General features: G+C 43.5%; 1 protein-coding gene across 2 annotated transcripts in view; it reads right to left on the reverse strand.

The window, feature by feature from the left end:
• The window catches only part of myo10 (myosin X), a 221,272-nt gene that overhangs the window by 17,926 nt on the left and 182,666 nt on the right, over nt 1-20,680 (reverse strand). For both annotated transcript variants that reach the window (XM_052477336.1, XM_052477337.1), the window contains 7 exons: nt 19,614-19,728; nt 14,340-14,446; nt 8,396-8,614; nt 3,542-3,581; nt 2,257-3,267; nt 1,980-2,100; nt 1,113-1,356 (listed from right to left, as the gene is read on the reverse strand). In XM_052477336.1, coding sequence (XP_052333296.1) covers nt 1,113-1,356; nt 1,980-2,100; nt 2,257-3,267; nt 3,542-3,581; nt 8,396-8,614; nt 14,340-14,446; nt 19,614-19,728 — 1,857 coding nt within the window. The remainder of the gene's footprint in view (nt 1-1,112; nt 1,357-1,979; nt 2,101-2,256; nt 3,268-3,541; nt 3,582-8,395; nt 8,615-14,339; nt 14,447-19,613; nt 19,729-20,680) is intronic.

A 20,680-nucleotide genomic window follows, 5' to 3' on the forward strand; every position in this document is an offset into this window, starting at 1 on the left:
TTACACCCCCTGCTATGTTGTGGATAAAGAATTACTTGTCTAACAGAACACAGAGGGTGTTCTTTAATGGAAGCCTCTGAAACATAATCCAGGTAGAAGCAGGAAATCCCCAGGGTAGCTGTTTGGGCCCCTTGCTTTTTTCATCTTTACTAATGACATGCCACTGACTTTGAGTAAAGCTAGAGTGTCTATGTATGCGGATGGCTCAACACTATACACATCAGCTACTACAGCAACTGAAATGACTGCAACACTCAACAAAGAGCTGCAGTTAGTTTCAGAGTGGGTGGCAAGGAATAAGTTAGCCCTAAATATTTATAAACCTAAAAGCTTTGTATTTGGAACAAAACACTCACTAAACCCTAAACCTCAACTAAATCTTTTAATAAATAATGTGGAAATTTAGCAAGTTGAGATGACTAAACTTCTTGGAGTAACCGTAGATTTAAACTGTCATGGTCAAAGCATATTGATGCAACAGTAGCTAAGATGGGGAGAAGTCTGTCTATAATAAAGTGATGCTCTGCCTTAACACTATCAACAAGGCAGGTCCTACAGGCCTAGTTTTGTCGCACCTTGACTACTGTTCAGTCGTGTGGTCAGGTGCCCATTAGACATGACACAAGATGTCTCTTCACAGTGCCCAAGTCCAGAACAGACTATGGGAGGCGTACAGTACTACATAGAGCAATGGCTACATTGAACTGTATTCCACATCAAGTAACTGATGCAAGCAGTACAATTAGATTTAAAAAACAGATAAAAAAACACCTTATGGAACAGCGGGGACTGTGAAGTAACACAGACATTGGCACAGACACATGCATTTACACACCCACCCACCCACCCACACACACAGACACATGGATTTAGTACTGTAGACATGTGGTAGTGGTGGAGCAGGGGCCTGAGGGCACAAGGTATGTTCTGAATTCTGTAATGTTTTAAATTGTATAAACTGCCTTAAATTTTGCTGGACCCCAGGAAGAGTAGCTGCTGCTTTGGCAGCAGCTAATGGGGATCCATAATAAATATAAATACACTGATTGCCTCAAGGAAGGGCAGCAGGAAGGATGCATTTTAACATAGCCCTTATATAGTGCATTCCTTACTTGGCTGCATGCATGTCAAGCATGCCCTTCATCTTGTCCTCGCCATCTTTCTCGAAGTACATGAGTTTGCTCTGGCGCAGGACGAACCAGCGGCGCTTCCAGTTGCGGCGTGACAGCGTTGAGGAGCCGCCACCCTTCTTGTGGAGCCAGCCCTGCTTCAGGGCCTCCTGCTTAGCGCGGAACCACAGGAAGGTCTCGTCCTTCAGCACGCACCAACGTCGCTTCCACGTGTTCATCAGGCCACCTGGGGTAGAGAAGGGAGAGAGAGGGGGAGATGTTAGGCATGGGAAATGATTAAATGAAAGTGTAGAGGTAAGACGCTGTGACTGTAACAAAGAGATTAATATCCATTAAAGTTCAATGGTCATTTCAATTGATGCTATTTCCACATTGATTCTTGAACAAAATAACTTGGAATATAAACCAGAAACAAATGATTGAGTTTCAATGGTAAAACATTTCATGTGTTCATACAATATTAAAGAGTAAGTGACAGGTGACAGGGAATGAGAGAGGAAAGGACATCGAGCGAGAAAGAAAGTGAGAGTGAAGGGGAGAGAAGGGACAAAGTCACAACAAAGCACAAGCAACTGCTCCTCTGACCCCTAAAGAGAGATGGTGTGATGTGGATAGAGGGAGAGAGAGGGATAATGGTGAGCAGTGAGCTGGAAAGACCCCCATGCACTCATTTTGCCAATATGGAGGAACACTGCCGTGCTCTTCCCAAATGCCTGCAGTGCAACCTAGTGGTAAGTTGTAATAATGGAAAAGTGTGAAAAGCAGACACCTGATTCCACTAACCATGGGTTTGATGACTAGTTTATCAATTAGTTGTGTTAGTGCTGGGCTCGAACAAAAATGTGTTACCTTTGATGTGGAGGAAGCTGTGAAAGTATGGCAGTGTGACACAACTATAGACCGAGTCTCGTCGGTAGGACAACTCATCGTCCATGTCGAACCTGTTGAAATCGTCCTCGCTGTCCTCAAACTGAGCAGAGAGAGGGAAAAAGGTTTAACAAACATGTTATGTCAACATCATAAGTAAAATATGTCTTGGTTTCACTTTTACTGATGAAAACCATTAACCATATTATTGCTTCGACCCCTGAACTAGGTTGTGATGTCACCCACAGCTGGTACCCACCGATGATTGGGCCCCCTCCGAGCTGAAGCGATAGGTTCCCGAACTGTTGTAGGTGCCCACAGAGCCGTGGTAGTCAGGTGACCACTGCCCTTTGCAGGGTTGTGAGAACGCCATGCTGCCACTGGACACTATGGCCCCCTCGTCATAGTCATCCTGGTCGTAGTCCGAGTCTTCATCCGGGGGAATGAGCTCGACCAGATCATCGGACTGGGCCTCTGAAACCTGGGGGTGGCAGTAGACCGAGTCCCCGCCAGAGGAGGCGCTGTGGCAGGCTTGAAACAGTGGCAGCAGGGGCAGTGGCTGGTGGAGTAGTGTATTTGGTGGCAGGAGTGGGATCTGCATTCCGTCATTAGCGTACGGGTCCTCCTCTGATGAGTCGTCGCTGGTGCGGATGCCACTGGTGCGCTGGCCATCTGAGTGACCATGCTCGCTTGGGTTGGGTGAGTCCTTGTATCCCTCATCATCAGCGCCAAAGCCTTCGTCCACCTCCTCCTCCTCCTCACCCTCCTCCCTCTCTCCGCCTATCTTCTCCTCCTCCTCCACGCCCAGCGAGCACTCGATATTGCGCACGCACTCATCAATCTCGTCGAAGTTGAGCGACTCCAAGAACTGCTGGGCGGCCTTGCACGCCTCGTCCTCCAGGCGCTGCAGCTCCTGGTCACGGAGGGTCTGCAGTCGGTGGAGGGAGGCCTCGGTCAGGGACAGCTCCTGCTGCTCCTTCTGCCGCTGAAGCTCTTGGATCTCCCGCTCCAGACGTAGGATCTCCTCCACCTGCGAGGCGTCCTGGGATGCGTCCTGGGTCCGCACCGCCTCTTCGGAAAACTCCTCAGTAGAGATCTCTTCAAACATTTTGCAAGACTCCATTTCATTCATCTGTTGCTGCACTGCCTGGGTTGCTGGCAATGTTGCTTGTTGTGTCTGTGTATTTTTCTGTGTCCGTGTTTGTGTCTGAGTCAGAAGGTATAGCTCTTGGGCCTGATGGAGGTCCTCAACCTTCCTGGCTTTCTCTGCCTATGGGGAAAGAAAAGAGAGCGCAAAAACTAATGTTTCGAGAGAGACTGGTACTGAGAGTGGTCAGCAAGCTATTAAGCAAAAGGCAACTAAGACAGAGAGAGATAGCACAACACAAAGCTCAGTGGCAAAATGTTTACCTCGGTTTTATCGAATAGGCACCGAGAGTGAAAGACATAATCATGCAACATGCATCGAGAAAGAGGTGATACTATAAAGCCCAATTTAGAAGCAAATCTTAAATGAATGTTATGTGATTAATAGATACTCTTACATATTGTGCTAGCCATTCAGCCTCCAGCCTCTTCTTTTCCCTATAATAAAAAAAACACACAGAAAACAGCGACATTATGTCATGTTACATATTACCACGTATTTCATGTGTGCATTTTTTGTATTTACATGGCTCATTTGAAAAGGAAAACTTGGTATAAACATTACTCCCTAACAAAATAAAGGTTAAAAAATATATAAACTTCCTTTCTTGGGCAACGATGAGCTAGCTATATAGTTAACAGCTAGCGACATTGAATTTCCATCCTCTCAGGCCAGGGGCATAATGTATGAATTCATCATTGGTTCAGAATCACCACTGTAATAATTGGTCAGTATGGAGAATTAAGTAAAACCACAAGCCCAAATCCATATCTCCATCCAGGGCTAATCTAGGAAAGGGGCAATTTTAGTTAGTTAGCAACACAATGAGTACGCAACAATTAAAGTTTCTGGCAATGACGCATTTCTGTTGATTCGATGTGATAGGAGTGAAGCCAAATCCAACTTGGCTTCATTTTCTTTTGGTGAACCAGGACCATGCACAGTTGACCTCACTCAGTTTAGCTCAATGCTGGCTATTATTTTATAGTTTTTCTTATCAAGGCAGGCCAAATGCTCGCTGGCTTCCCTGGCATTCAATGCTATGGGCAGCAACCTTGTCATACCACATATAGAACAATGAGACCGATCCATTTCACCGGATGTATAAATGCTCACTGGCTTCCCTGGCATTCAATGCTATGGGCAGCAACCATGTCATACCACATATAGAACAATGAGACCGATCCATTTCACCGGATGTATAAATGCTCACTGGCTTCCCTGGCATTCAATGCTATGGGCAGCAGCCATGTCATACCACATATAGAACAATGAGACCGATCCATTTCACCGGATGTATAAATGCTCACTGGCTTCCCTGGCATTCAATGCTATGGGCAGCAACCATGTCATACCACATATAGAACAATGAGACCGATCCATTTCACCGGATGTATAAATGCTCACTGGCTTCCCTGGCATTCAATGCTATGGGCAGCAACCATGTCATACCACATAAATGCTCACTGGCTTCCTGGTATTCAATGCTATAGACCACATATAGAAACAATGAGACAGATCCATTTCACCGGATGTATAAATGCTCGCTGGCTTCCCTGGCATTCAATGCTATGGGCAGCAGCCATGTCATACCACATATAGAACAATGAGACCGATCCATTTCACCGGATGTATAAATGTGAAACATCCAGTTGGCGTTTCCACTCACGACCAAATATGGTGATGAGAGGAAGCCCAGTGGCCGGCAGCCGGCGAAGATGGAGCAAGATGGTTTTTTGTTGACATTGTTATGTTCTGTTAATTACTGATGTCCCCTTTAAGGCGGGAGCACCCTTGGTCATGCGCAGTATTGTTCTATGTTATTCTGGTACTAACTAGTTTGAGTAAATGTGAAGCTCCAGTTCAATTGCTTGTATTCAGAGTCTTTCTTATTACATAAATAAGTACTAAGTGTTAAGACACTACAGACATTCTGCACATTTTCTCATCGATGGAACATTTAATCTCAATAACTAGAATCTGTTACGAACAGATTAGGTTTTGTAGACTTTACCCTTTGCCAAAGTTTTAAAAAATTGCTTTCTTTGGAAGAAATGCAATGGTGGATTGAGTTATTGCACATGCGCACTTCACAGAGTATCGTTATACAAATCTTTGGTCATACTCTTTTTGACCATACAGCATCAGATGGGCTACAAATACTGAGACAGAGGAGTGCTGTTTTGCTCACTCGGATGCTTTCTCCGGTGAGATACATTCAGCCTCTTGCGAATTGAAGGAAAACTATAAAACACAGAGACAAAAGATACATTATTTTATTTCTTATTTTCTGGCTACATTTTTGGGGGAAGCCTGGCTTCCCTTGGCATCCATGAATACACGCCACTGGTGTGTTTACAAGTAGGCTACAACTTCTACTGTACAGTCCTGGCCAAAAGTTTTGAGAATGACACAAATATTAACTTTCACAAAGTCTGCTGCATCCGTTTGTATGAAGAGTGTTCAGATTAATTGCAAAGTCCCTCTTTGCCACGCAAATGAACTGAATCACAAAAAAAACATTTCCACTACATTTCAGCCCTGCCACAAAAGGACCAGTTGACATCATGTCAGTGATTCTCTCGTTAACACAGGTGTGAGTGTTGATGAGGACAAGGCTGGAGATCACTCTGTCATGCTGACTGAGTTCGAATAACAGACTGGAAGCTTCAAAAGGAGGGTGGTGCTTGGAATCATTGTTCTTCCTCTGTCAACCATGGTTAACTGCAAGGAAACAGGTGCCGTCATCATTGCTTTGCACAAAAAGGGCTTCACAGGCAAGGATATTACTGGCAGCAAGATTGCACCTAAATCCACCATTTATTGGATCATCAAGAACTTCAAGGAGAGCGGTTCAATTGTAGTGAAGAAGGCTTCAGGGTGCCCAAGAAAGTCCAGCAAGCACCAGGACTGTCTCCTAAAGTTGATTCAGCTGTGGGATCGGGGCACCACCAGTACAGAGCTTGCTCAGGAATGGCAGCAGGCAGGTGTGAGTGCATCTGCACGCACAGTGAGGCGAAGACTTTTGGAGGATGGCCTGGTGTCAAGAAGGGCAGCAAAGAAGCCACTTCTCTCCACGAAGTAAGGCTGTAACGTAACAAAATGTGGAAAAAGTCAAGGAGTCTGAATACTTTCCGAATCCACTGTACTTGCATATGGTGTGTTTGGGGAGTGCAGTGAGGTGTTCGGAGTGACTTTGATACAAGGGAGGGGAGTTTGTTGTTATGGATCACCAAATTGTACTGTATTGAAAGAGAGCTTATATTGCTAGCTAGATACCGATAGCAAAACAACTTACTAGCTTGTCATCATGCTGGTCATTTATGAACATTTGAACATCTTGGCAATGTTCTGTTATAATCTCCACCCGGCACAGCCAGAAGAGGACTGGCCACCCCACATATGCTCTCTCTAATTCTCTCTTTCTTTTAGGGTTTTAGGCTGGGTTTCTGTACAGTACTTTGAGATATCAGCTGATGTACGAAGGGCTATATAAATACATTTGATTTGATTAGAATTTGATTTGATTTACCCTCCCGAGTACCAGTCCAGCTGGTCTAGGCTGCCGCCACTGCTTGCTGGTCTGGCAATTATTTTTCTCGCCGCCACAAGTCCTCTTCAGTGTATTCTGGCTCAAATAAACAGGGCTGTATGTTTCAATGTCAAATAATATTTTTTTTAAAATGATTGTCCAGCTCTTCTTGTCCCATTGTAGCTAAGTATTTAGCAGTCTTGGATAGACAGTGCACAGTCATGGTAACGGTAACATTGCAACTGTGAACCTGTAAATTAGTACCGCCCCCGTTTTGAAAAGCCTGCCTTTTGAGGGCCGGAACAAGGAAGTATGGGTCCCGTCAGGCTGTCGTCTTTACAAAGCCAAGGAAAATGAGTCAACCTAGATATCCTGCAATGTCCTGGCAGATAGGAACATCCTTGAGACAAGTCCAATGGCTCTATTGACCAAGGACAATCATTCCTACTCGCTGCTAGCGTGATCGTGCAATCGTCGAAACACAAAGCCCACAATAATTGCTACAAAACACGATTCCGTACATTTTTGTATGAGACAGCAGGTTCAATCAACCAATGACATATAACTTTCATGACTGAACCCATGAAAGCTGCTATTCAGTGCCGAATCAAGCGGAAGCATAAACCATATCATTGTAGTGGATACTGTGGTTTACATACAAACAGCACTAGTCAAGTGTGTCAGGGCAACAGAACCAACAGATGTTTATTTTTTATTTTGATGTGCTTCTCAAAGAAGTATTGAGCCTCCTTGGCAGTGGAAAACGTTTGTGTTGTCTTCCCGGAAAGTCAAGACGAGTCGCATCTCAGGTTTAGCTTGCGTATCTCACCTAGTTGTAGGTCACCCTCTGTTTCAGCAGTTCGGCACTCGGGTCTGGGTAGATGCTGATCCTCTTCAAAGCCACCAATTCCGCTGCGAGGCGAACAATTTGCCATTAGACTTCAAAACTGTGGATTCGTACAATCGTACACTGAGCTCCGTTGTGGATAGGACTCGTGCGGTGAGCAATGTTAATCAGCGGCATGGGACCACGCTTTTCCTGCCCAAACCGTTCATATAAAAGATTTTGCTCATGAAGGAAGGTGGGTTGCCCGCTTCCACACCAGTTTCAAGTCCTGTGACCCGCATATTGAAATTATGGGAATTATGTCTGAGTGATTCTGTTTTAGGAGATTGACTCCCCCTTCTAGTTTAGTATGCGCTGTGTCCTTGTCATGGAGTCACACCTCTGTCACACTGGCCACTGTTTCCAAACTGTCCACTTTAGTTGAGTAAGCATTGCTGAAGGCTGAGGCAATTTCCTCACGAACAATCTCTTGGATAGTAGCGGGTGTTGTCGGGTGTTGAGAGTCGCCATGTTCCCACAGGGGAATTGTGGACGGACAGATTATTGCTGCTGGAGTGAAATAGAATTGCTAGTTGTGTCTTGTATCACACACCTTAATATGGTGTTATGTGTTGACAATTATTTAACCAGAAGTCTGTTTATGTATAGTTATTTTCTGCAAGGCAATAAAGGCAGATTGAAGCTCAGAAACAACCTAGTCAGCCACGTGGGCAATAGCATACACAACAGTGTCTTCTACATACATGAATAAAGTGGAATAATCAAATCCAACCCCAGTCAGCACACACACACACACACACACACACACACACACACACACACACACACACACACACACACACACACACACACAGAAACTGCAAATAGCCCACCTATCCAGCTCTTCCACCCTCCTCCTCCTCTTATCCTCCTCCATCATCTTCCTCTCATCCAGGAGCTGGCAGTAGACCTTTCGTCCCAACTGGCCCCTCAGGCATTTCTGGAAGGTGAGAGCGGCCCAGCGCAGGAGCAAGAACTTCCGCCTCCAATAAAACGCCCTGTAGTTCTTCTGAATGACCACAATGCACTGCAGCAGCTTCCTGTACTGCTTCCTGTGGAGTGACATCAATGAAAAGGGAAATTGATATAGCTCGTCTTAGAATCGTATATCTTAGTGTGTTCTCATCTTGGAATAGCTAAACATCACAATAGGTATTCAGTAAGTATATATGCATAATCCTATATACAATTACTGACAAGTGTGTAACAGGGAAGTGGCCCCCCCCCCAGGGTCTGACTTTGGACCAATCGTTTACCTCGAAGAGGCTGTGCGTAGAGAAGGGGGTAGCTGCATCCCAATATGGTGACTGGAGTATGGGAGAGTGGGTGTGTCAAAAGGAAACTAGTGGGCGTGTGGAAAGGAGTGGGTGTGTCGAAAGGAGTGGGTGTGTCAAAAGGAAACTAGTGGGCGTGTGGAAAGGAGTGGGTGTGTCGAAAGGAGTGGGTGTGTCAAAAGGAAAGTATTTTTTTAATTTGACCTTGGAAGACATATTGAGACCTAGGTCTCTTTTTCAAACGTGCCCTGCACGAATATACACATTGTACACAGTAGTGGGCATGTGGAAAGGAGTGGGTGTGTCAAAAGGAGTGGGTGTGTCGAAAGGAGTGGGTGTGTCGAAAGGAGTGGGTGTGTTGAAAGGAAACTAGTGGGCGTGTGGAAAGGAGTGGGTGTGTCGAAAGGAGTGGGTGTGTCGAAAGGAGTGGGTGTGTCGAAAGGAGTGGGTGTGTCGAAAGGAGTGGGTGTGTCGAAAGGAAAGTAGTGGGCGTGTGGAAAGGAGTGGGTGTGTCGAAAGGAGTGGGTGTGTCGAAAGGAAAGTAGTGGGCGTGTGGAAAGGAGTGGGTGTGTCGAAAGGAAACTAGTGGGCATGTGGAAAGGAGTGGGTGTGTCGAAAGGAAAGTAGTGGGCGTGTGGAAAGGAGTGGGTGTGTCGAAAGGAGTGGGTGTGTCGAAAGGAGTGGGTGTGTCGAAAGGAAACTAGTGGGCCTGTGGAAAGGAGTGGGTGTGTCAAAATGAGTGGGTGTGTCGAAAGGAGTGGGTGTGTCGAAAGGAAACTAGTGGGCGTGTGGAAAGGAGTGGGTGTGTCGAAAGAAGTGGGTGTGTCGAAAGGAAACTAGTGGGCATGTGGAAAGGAGTGGGTGTGTCGAAAGGAAACTAGTGGGCATGTGGAAAGGAGTGGGTGTGTCGAAAGGAAACTAGTGGGCGTGTGGAAAGGAGTGGGTGTGTCGAAAGGAGTGGGTGTGTCGAAAGGAAACTAGTGGGCATGTGGAAAGGAGTGGGTGTGTCGAAAGGAAACTAGTGGGCATGTGGAAAGGAGTGGGTGTGTCGAAAGAAGTGGGTGTGTCGAAAGGAAACTAGTGGGCATGTGGAAAGGAGTGGGTGTGTCGAAAGAAGTGGGTGTGTCGAAAGGAAACTAGTGGGCATGTGGAAAGGTGTGGGTGTGTCGAAAGGAAACTAGTGGGCATGTGGAAAGGAGTGGGTGTGTCGAAAGGAAACTAGTGGGCATGTGGAAAGGAGTGGGTGTGTCGAAAGGAAACTAGTGGGCATGTGGAAAGGAGTGGGTGTGTCGAAAGGAAACTAGTGGGCATGTGGAAAGGAGTGGGTGTGTCAAAAGGAAACTAGTGGGCGTGTGGAAAGGAGTGGGTGTGTCGAAAGGAGTGGGTGTGTCGAAAGGAAACTAGTGGGCATGTGGAAAGGAGTGGGTGTGTCGAAAGGAAACTAGTGGGCATGTGGAAAGGAGTGGGTGTGTCAAAAGGAAACTAGTGGGCGTGTGGAAAGGAGTGGGTGTGTCGAAAGGAGTGGGTGTGTTGAAAGGAAAGTAGTGGGCGTGTGGAAAGGAGTGGGTGTGTCGAAAGGAAAGTAGTGGGCATGTGGAAAGGAAAGGAGTGGGTGTGTCGAAAGGAGTGGGTGTGTCGAAAGGAAAGGAGTGGGTGTGTCGAAAGGAAAGTAGTGGGCGTGTGGAAAGGAGTGGGTGTGTCGAAAGGAAAGTAGTGGGCATGTGGAAAGGAGTGGGTGTGTCGAAAGGAGTGGGTGTGTCGAAAGCGCTCTGCTTTTGGTTAGACGGTTTTGATAGAACTGTTTTTCTTCTTCTTTGATTTCTTACCATGCAACTATCCTACATTGAGTTAACATACCGCGAGAGTTTGGACTTATTTTTTTAAAACTTCTTATGGCTGCAGGGGCAGTATTGAGTAGCTTGGATGAATAAGGTGCCCAGAGTAAATGGCCTGCTCCTCAGTCCCAGTTGCTAATATATGCATATTATTAGTACATGTGGATATAAAACACTCTGAAGTTTCTAAACTGTTTGAATGATGTCTGTGAGTATAACAGAACTCATATGGCAGGCAAAGACCTGCGAAAAAATCCAAACAGGAAGTGGGAAATCTGAGGTTTGTCGTTTTTGAACTCAGCACCTATCGAATACACAGTGGGATATTGGTTGTTGCACTTCCTAGGGCTTCCACTAGATGTCAACCGTCTTTAGAAACTTGAATGAGGCTTCTACTGTGATGTTAAGCCGGATGAGAGCTCTTTGAGTCAGTGGTCTGGCAGAGAGCCAGGTCCTGGTCATGCGCATTTCACATGAGAGCGACCTGCGTTCCATGGCTTTTCTACAGACAATGGAATTCTCCGGTTGGAACGTTATTGAAGATTTATGATAAAAACATCCTAAAGATTGATTCTATACTTAGTTTGAAATGTTTCTACGACCTGTAATATAACTCTTTGAACTTTTCGTCCGACGTTCGGCTGGACCTGCACGAGCGTTTGGATTTGTGTACTAAACGCCCTAACATAAGTAGCTACTTGGACATAAATAATGGACATTGTCGAACAAATCAAACATTTATTGTGGAACTAGTATTCCTGGGAGTGCATTCTGATGAAGATCATCAAAGGTAAGGGAATATTTATAATGTTATTTCTGATTTCTGTTAAATCCAACATGGCGGATAATTTTATTTTTATTCTGAGCGCCGTTCTCAGATTTTTTCATGGTTTGCTTTTTCTGTAAAGCTTTTTTGAAATCTGACACAGCAGTTGCATTAACCTGTTAGTCCTATAGGGGCAGTATTTCATTTTTGGATAAAAAGACGTGCCCGTTTTAAGCGCAATATTTTGTCACGAAAATATGCTTGACTATGCTTGGAATTGATAGTTTTGGAAAGAAGACACTCTTACGTTTCCAGAACTGCAAAGATTTTCACTGTGAGTGCCCTAGAACAAATGCTTCAGGCAAAACCAAGATGTTTGACCGACCAGGAAATGAACAGGATTTCTGAGGCTACGTTTTCCATGATCGCCTTATATGGCTGTGAATGCGACAGGAATGAACGGACACTTTCTCTTGTTTCCCCAAGGTGTCTGCAGCATTGTGACGTATTTGTAGGCATATCATTGGAAGATTGACCATAAGAGACTACAATTGCCAAGTGTCCCGCACGGTGTCTGCGTGGAAATTGGTGCGCAAAAGTCAGCTACCAGTATTTTTCCATCCGAATCAGAGAAGAATGCAGGCTTCCAGGGACGGCATTTCAATGAAGAGATATATGACAAAACACCTTGAGGATTGATTCAAACAACGTTTTCCATGTTTCAGTCGATATTATGGAGTTAATTCGGAAAAAGTTCGACGTGTAGGTGACTGAATTTTCGGTTAGTTTCGGTAGCCAAATGCATAGTAACAAAACGGAACGTGGTGTCCTACACAATAATCTTTCAGGAAAAACTGGACATCTGCTATGTAACTGAGAGTCTCCTCATTGAAACTTCTGAAGTTCTTCAAAGGTAAATTATTTTATTTGATGCCTTTGCTGGTTTTTGTGAATATGTTGCGTGCTAAATGCTAACGCTAAATGCTAAGCTAGCTATCACCACTCTTACACAAATTATTGATTTTCTCTGGTTCTAAAGCATATTTTGAAAATCTGAGACGACAGGATTGTTAAGAAAAGGATAAGATTTTTAGAAATCGCTAACGTTGCGTTATGGTAATGAGCTTGAGGCTGTAGTAACGCGACCGCATGCGGGATGGGGCGGACTATGAGGTTAAGGAGAGGTATAATTCCATGTGTAACACTTGTATTGTCATCAACATTTATGATGAGTATTTCTGTAAATTGATGTGGCTCTCTGCAAAATCACTGGATGTTTTTGGAACTACTGAATGTAACGCGCCAATATAAACTCAGATTTTTTTATATAAATATGAACTTTATCAAACACAACATACATGTATTGTGTAACATGAAGTCCTATGAGTGTCATCTGATGAAGATCATCAAAGGTTAGTGATTCATTTTGTATTTGTGCTTTTTGTGACTCCTATCTTTGGCTGGAAAAATGGCTGTGTTTTTCTGTGACTAGGTGGTGACCTAACATAATCGTTTGTGGTGCTTTCTCAGACACAGCCTGCAGCCAGCAAGTGTCATGATCGGTTAGTTGAAAGGGCTCTCTTAGTGCAACATTTGCTTGCAGATCAATCAGTTCCATCTGTAGAGATCCAGCATGTACCCACTTGAAGGTCTGTGTCACATTTTTCGAAAATCCCCTGACATCTGTGATGAGGAATGGATTCTCAATTAGGAGAAGGAGCTGCTTTCCAAGGCTAAAGCTGTCAAAGCGATTTCTGAAGTTTCCAATCAGCTTATCTATAAAGTCAATATGAGGAGAAACATCTCTCTCACCCTGAATCTGTTCCTGCACTTTTGGGAAGTGTGCACAGTCTCCTTGAAGTTCTACCTTGAACACTTCCGCTGGAACCCATCCAATTTGAAGGAGCTGGAGCAGTTTTGCCTTGAAGAAGGGGAAATCCCAGTGGCTAGATGTGCCAAGCCTATAGAGACATACCCCAACAGACTCACAGCTGTAATCGCTGCAAAAGGTTGCTCCACAAAGTATTGACTTGGGGGGGCTGAATAGTTATGCACGCTCAAGTTTTCTGTTTTCTTTTGTCTTATTTCTTGTTTGTTTCATAATAAAACATATGTTACATCTTGCATGTGGTGTAAATCAAATGATACAAACCCCCCCCCAAAAAATCAATTTTAATTCCAGGTAACAAAATAGTAAAAATACCAAGAGGGTTGAATACTTTCGCAAGCCAATGCATATGTCCTTTCCTCTTGTATGAGTCTCGAGTGGTGTTACACCTAACAGGTCTTCACAGAATTCCTTCTTCCCTGTGTGGTAAAATCTAACATACACCAGAAGCTGGGCATTATCACTCACATCAGTACATTCATCAACAGCTAGTGCTCTGCATGTTGCACTCCGAACGAATAGCTTCATCAAACTGTGTTAATACGTCCTCTGTTAGTATGTCACGCTTTCTTGCCGTTGTTGGACGTGACATTAGGATCTGCTTGATCTTTTCACAGTCTCTTTGTTTTACCGTCAAGTAAAGTTTCAGTGACAGCATTCATGCACTCCGTCACCACTCCCCCGTCAGTAAATGGCTTTTGATGTTGACCCAAAATCCAAGCTATTTTTAGTGAACATTCGTTTGCAAGTTGTTGGGCAGTGAATGCATGGGAGAGGACTTTGTTTGACCGATCATACTGGGCTTTGAGTTTGTTTATTTTGCGTGCCCTCACCTCAGACTGCTGTGGATATGTTTGCTCAAAAGATTTGTGCTTTGTCTCGTAGTGGTGTCTCAAATGTAAATTCATACACTGAAAAAAGATTATGGGCAGCAATTTTCGATTCACGAATTTCATAACTTAAACTGAAATGACCTCAAACCCGGTGCACATACAGGATATGTGGCATGTTTACCTGGCCATGTAGCCCATGACGTGAGCCTGAATGACCATGGCTGCTTTGAGCACCTCCAACTCTCGCTGCTTCTCCAGCCTGTGCTCCAGAGACTCCCGTAGAAACACCTGTGGAGGGATAGAGAGGGAGGAAAGAGGGGAAGGGGGACACAGTAAAGGAGAAGAAAAGAGAGAAGAGGTGAGGGGGGGACACAGTAAAGGAGAAGAAAAGAGAGAAGAGGTGAAGGGGGGGACACAGTAAAGGAGAAGAAAAGAGAGAAGAGGTGAAGAGGGGTGGACACAGTAAAGGAGAAGAAAAGAGAGAAGAGGTGAAGGAGAAGGGTTCCATTTCAAATAAATACATTTGCCTGCAATTTGATCAAACCTACACTACATAATAGACTTACATTATATTTGATAAAACCTACACTACATAATAGGCTTACGTTATATTTGATCAAACCTACACTACATAATAGACTTACATTATATTTGATCAAACCTACACTACATAATAGACTTACATTATATTACAAATGTACTTTTTTGTACTGTACGTAGTAGAATGGTTTTGGGCTCTTTGCAAACACCCGGTACACTCGGTACACTCCTAATAGGCAGATAGCTCCAGTTTTCTGAATGAACAAGTATTATTGATTGAATCCAACTCTCTGTTTAGTCTATGTCATTCCATTTCTTTGAACACGTGGAACAGTACAGCTAGACAATCAACAGCTATTCTGCCTGAGAATATGCTCAAAATAAATTGTAACACACTACAAATATGTAAGCCAACAACTTCAGAAACCCACATCTAAAACCGATTTAAAACCCAACACAAAAGAATAACACAGCCCAACACACCGCAATGTTCATCAAATCAATTATTCACTCTTTTGTTCGAGTCTCAGTCTTTTGTTCAAACTGCAGGAGCCACCGTTAAAGGCTGCAAAATAACGAAGGCAAGGCATTTAGTGGCTCAGTTTCTGAATGGTCTAATCTACAGGTAGTCCGACCGCCCTTCTTAAGACCCACGCTCTCTTCCATTTCTATAGGGAAACCAGGCTCAATTGTGGGCCTTGAGGTTAAGCCAATTAGAGACTGTAGAAATGTAGATGTGGGATGTTGTCTCAAGTGAATCAGTGGAGAAATGTCAGAATTACAGGGGTATTGCTGAACAGGTTGTCTTGGCTTGGCTTTATCCTGTCGAATGATATAGGAGGGGAAATTAAACAAGATATTGAGATATAGGATAGAATGTCTCATCAATGCTTGTTTGTAGGTGACCAAATACTTATTTTCCACTATACTTTGCAAATAAATTCATTAAAAATCATACAATGTGATTTTCTGGATTTTTTTCTCTCTCATTTTGTCTGTCATAGTTGAAGTGTACCTGTGATGAAAATTACAGGCCTCTCTCATCTTTTTAAGTGGGAGAACTTGCGCAATTGGTGGCTGACTAAATACTTTTTTGCCCCACTGTATACTTAAGTATCAAAAGTTAAAGTATAAATCATAATGGAAGAACAATGCAGTTACATAGGATGTACTTGTACCTACCCAGGACCAAGCAACTGAATGTAAGGTGACCTTTATAACTACTATGTAGCTAGAATGTAGCAACCTTGGCAGGAGAACATCAGGTTCCTTTTAGTTACATTGTAACTTTTAGTTACATATACATGTATTTACAATGTACTACCTAGTTACATTGTAACAATCTTTAACAACGAACTCTGTAGTTACAATGTTGTTACGAGGGATATACATGTATTTACAATGTACTACCCAGGAGCAACTTGATGTAAAGTGAAGTGACATCTTTTATTACTTTGTGGTTACAATGTAACAACCGTTGCATAGTAGGAAACCAGGAGAAATGAGGGGAATATTTTTCACCTTGACATTTCTTTAATGGATTTGACAAAGAATACTATTCTAACCATTCAAATTCTATAACTATTGGTACTATTTTACAAATTTACTAACATAGGGTGGTAAAGCTAGCTAGATAGTTAGCATTTTCCCATTTTTCACTCATATAGCTAGCTATTGGAACACTGTCACAATGTCAACAGTTTTCCCAACTCAATTAACTTTACAAGATTGTCATAAAATGTATTAAACATTTAGTTAACAATGTGATTTCACTATTTTGAGACTTACATTGCACTTTTGCACATTACAAACACTACACATGAAGAGACAGAATTAGCATGTGGCTTCCATTTTGGTTGCAGAGGTGAACGTTCAGTGTGACATCACTTTCTGGTGAACTCTCGATTTTGCAAAATCTTTGAATAAAAACCTAATGAAACATTTAGTTAACCTTTATGCTCACTGTTTAGTGACTGATATTGTACATTTGCACATTCAAAACAAAACAAAAATAAGGTAGAAGAAACACAGGTTAAGACAACATAATAATTCCATGTGGAGTGTTAGAAAACAAACACATTCATTGGACCAGCACTGTGGCTGATTATACAGGATTAGCATTGTAACATGTGACCAGCAGTAGGGAAGTAAAGTAATAGCTGTAGATAATTAAAAGTTGAAATGAATAAAATGACAGTAAAGCAGTTATGCTAAGTGTTTGCTGAGTAGTTAGCTGAAATTGACTACAATTGTGTTTACTTTCCACTTTGATGGCAAACTTTCTGGACTGCTAACTTCCACTTGCAGTAATTTTCGCTCTGGCGCTGGTCCAACGAATTTGTTTATTTCTGTACACTTCTGCGTGGAATTATTACGTTGTGTTGACCTTTGTGTTTCCAATTCCCTGCCATTGACTCTTAGCAGCACCTCACAACCCCGAGCTGCACTCCACTCCCCATCCCCCACGACCAGATCCTGAGATTCTAGGGGTTACCATAAACCTGCCTCTCAAACACTCTCTGACCTGTGTGAACTGGGCCCTGATAGGTTGCTAGGGAGGTTACTAGGGGGCCGGACATCTGCATACAATACTTGCAGTCTCCCTCAAGCAGTGACAACATCTCTGTCTCTGCCCATGGAATTGTGGGATGGTGTGCGTGCACAAAGTGGCATCACTCTGACCTTTCACCTCTTTCACGCTCTTCGCCACATGCTTTTTCTGTCTCTTAAGTTGTTCTGTTTATAAAGGTTTGTAATGTGCGAAAGTGCAATGCAAGTATCAAAATAGTGAAATAACATTGTTAACTAAACATTTTATCATTTTTATAACAATTTTGTCATGTTTATTGACCAAGCTGGAAAACATATTGACATTGTGAAATGCGAGCTATCGAGGCTGTGGATTGTGATCTGAGGAATGTTGTTCCACTCCTCTTCAATGACTGTGTGAAGTTGCTGGATATTGACAGGAACTCGAAGACTCTGTCGTACACTTTGATCCAGACCATCCTAAAAATGCTCAATCTGTGACATCTCTGCTGAGTATACAGGCCATTGAACTGGGACATTTTCAGCTTCCAGGAATTGTGTTCATATCCTTGCGACATGGGGCCGTGCATTATCATGCCGAAAGATGAGGAGATGGAGGCGAATTAATGGCGCGACAACGGGCCTCAGGATCTCATCATGGTATCTCTGTGCATTCCAATTGCCAGTGATAAAATGCAATTGTGTTCGTTGTCCGTAGCTTTTGCCTGCCCATAACATAACCCCACCGCCACTATGGTGCACTCTGTTCACAACGTTGACATCAGCAAACTGTTCGCCCACACGACGCCATACATGCTGTCTGCCATCTGCCCGGTACAGTTGAGACATGGATTCATCCATGATTCATCCATGAAGAGTACACTTCTTGTCACGTTCTGAACTTAGTTCTGTTGTTATGTCTTTGTTTTAGTATGGTCAGGGCGTGAGTTGAGTGGGTTGTCTATGTTCCCTTTTCTATGTTTTGGGATTTCTGTGTTTGGCCTGGTATAGTTCTCAATCAGAGGCAGCTGTTTATCGTTGTCCCTGATTGAGAACCATAGTCTGGTTTCACTGTTGGTTTGTGGGTGATTATTTTCCGTGGCAGTGTTTGTTCCACACGGAACTGTTTCGGTTTTGGACACTTACCACGCTGCACATTGGTCCTCCGATCCTTCCTACTACTCCTCTTCGTCAGAGGAGGAAGACGAAAACCCTTACACTTCTCTAGCGTGTCAGTGGCCATCGAAGGTGAGCATTTGCCCACTAAAGTCAGTTATAACGCCAAACTGTCAGGTCAAGAACCTTGTGAGGATGACGAGAATGCAGGTGAGCTTCCCTGAGACGGTTCCTCACAGTTTGTGTAGAAATTCTTTGGTTGGTACGATCACACAGGTGAAGAAGCCAGTAGTGGAGGTCCTGGGCTGTCGTGGTTAAACTTGGTCTACGGTTGAGAGGCCGATTGGGCGTACTGCCAAATTCTCTAAAATGACATTGGAGGCGGCTTATGTTAGAGACATTTACATTAAATTCTCTGGCAACAGCTCTGGCAGGCAGTCCTGCAGTCAGCATGCCAATTGCACGTTCCCTCAAAACTTGAGACATCTGTGGCATTGTGTTGTGTGACAAAACTGCACATTTTAGAGTATACTTTTATTGTCCCCAACACAAGGTTGTGTAATGATCATGCTGTTTAATCAGCTTCTTGATTTGCCACACCTATCAGGTGGATGGATTATCTTAGCAAATGAGAAATTACAGGGATGTAAACAAATTTGTGCATACAATTTGAGAGAAATAAGCTTTTTGTGCTTCCCAAAAATTTCTGGAATCTTTTACTTCAGCTCATGAAACATGTGACCAACACTTTACATGTTGCCTTTATATACTTTTTCAGTATAGTTAGGACTTTTTATTAATAGATTGCTTTGAGTCTGAATTTGGGAATTTAATTTGAATGGTTTGAACATGAATCTTTGTCTAATCCATTAAAGAAAAGTCAAACAGAAATGTTTGTCTGCAAAGGTAATATTTAGACAGTCTCTCTCTCTCTCTCTCTCTCTCTCTCTCTCTCTCTCTCTCTCTCTCTCTCTCTCTCTCTCTCTCTCTCTCTCTCTCTCTCTCTCTCTCTCTCTCTCTCTCTCTCTCTCTCTCTCTCTCTCTCTCTCTCTCTCTCTCTCTCTCTCTCTCTCTCTCTCTCTCTCTCTCTCCCTCTCTCCCTCTCCCTCTCCCTCTCTCTCTCTCTCTCTCTCTTCCCTTTTCTATGTTTCCTTGCCTGAAACATAAAGGGAGGGGCCTATAGTCACTAGTTATCATGTTCCCTGCAAACAATGAATGCAGCTAAACCTAATTTCGAGGCTAAAACAATGTTGGCCGGGTCATCTCTCACCTTGGTCTTCCCCAGCTCCCATTCTGCACTGGTGCTGTCGTAGAGGTGGAGTAACTGTACGCACCGTCCCCTTGGGTCTTCTGGTGGAGACACAGTCCTCATTAACACCTTGTACCTGAGAAAGGGATGGGACCGAATGGAATGTTAGCATATACATGGCTTGGAATCCATCGCAAAATATGTCAAAATATAAACATTTTACGTTGTCACTTTTCGGGACATGAAACATTGTTGCAGTTGCAAGGAAAGAGATAGGGTGTGGTAGTTAATTTAAAGTAAATATGTGAATTGTTTTCGCCCCACCGTTAGCCAAGTTAGCTTCCTAGCTAGCTGGAGTTGTTTACATATTCTTCACAGTTACTGTTCTTACACTTCTTTGCTATCTACCATAACGTTGCATCATGCCTCCAAAAAGGACACTGTGGCTCCAGGTATGTTTTTACATTTTTACAGTTGTGATGTATCCATTTTCAAAATGTATTAAAATCTTCAGATGTAACTCATGTGGGTTCCTGGATCCTTACACAGCATTATAAGGAGGATGGGATCCACCCAAATCATTTGGGTTCCTGGATCCTTACACAGCATTATAAGGAGGATGGGATCCACCCAAATCATTTGGGTTCCTGGATCCTTACACAGCATTATAAGCAGGATGGGATCCACCCAAATCATTTGGGTTCCTGGATCCTTTACAGCATTATAAGGAGGATGGGATCCACCCAGATCATTTGGGTTCCTGGATCCTTACACAGCATTATAAGGAGGATGGGATCCACCCAAATCATTTGGGTTCCTGGATCCTTACACAGCATTATAAGCAGGATGGGATCCACCCAAATCATTTGGGTTCCTGGATCCTTACACAGCATTATAAGGAGGATGGGATCCACCCAAATCATTTGGGTTCCTGGATCCTTACACAGCATTATAAGGAGGATGGGATCCACCCAAATCATTTGGGTTCCTGGATCCTTACACAGCATTATAAGGAGGATGGGATCCACCCAAATCATCTGGGTTCCTGGATCCTTACACAGCATTATAAGGCTGCGTTGAGACAATGA

Source organism: Oncorhynchus keta, chromosome 23, assembly GCF_023373465.1.
Source record: "Oncorhynchus keta strain PuntledgeMale-10-30-2019 chromosome 23, Oket_V2, whole genome shotgun sequence".
Taxonomy (NCBI): domain Eukaryota; kingdom Metazoa; phylum Chordata; class Actinopteri; order Salmoniformes; family Salmonidae; genus Oncorhynchus; species Oncorhynchus keta.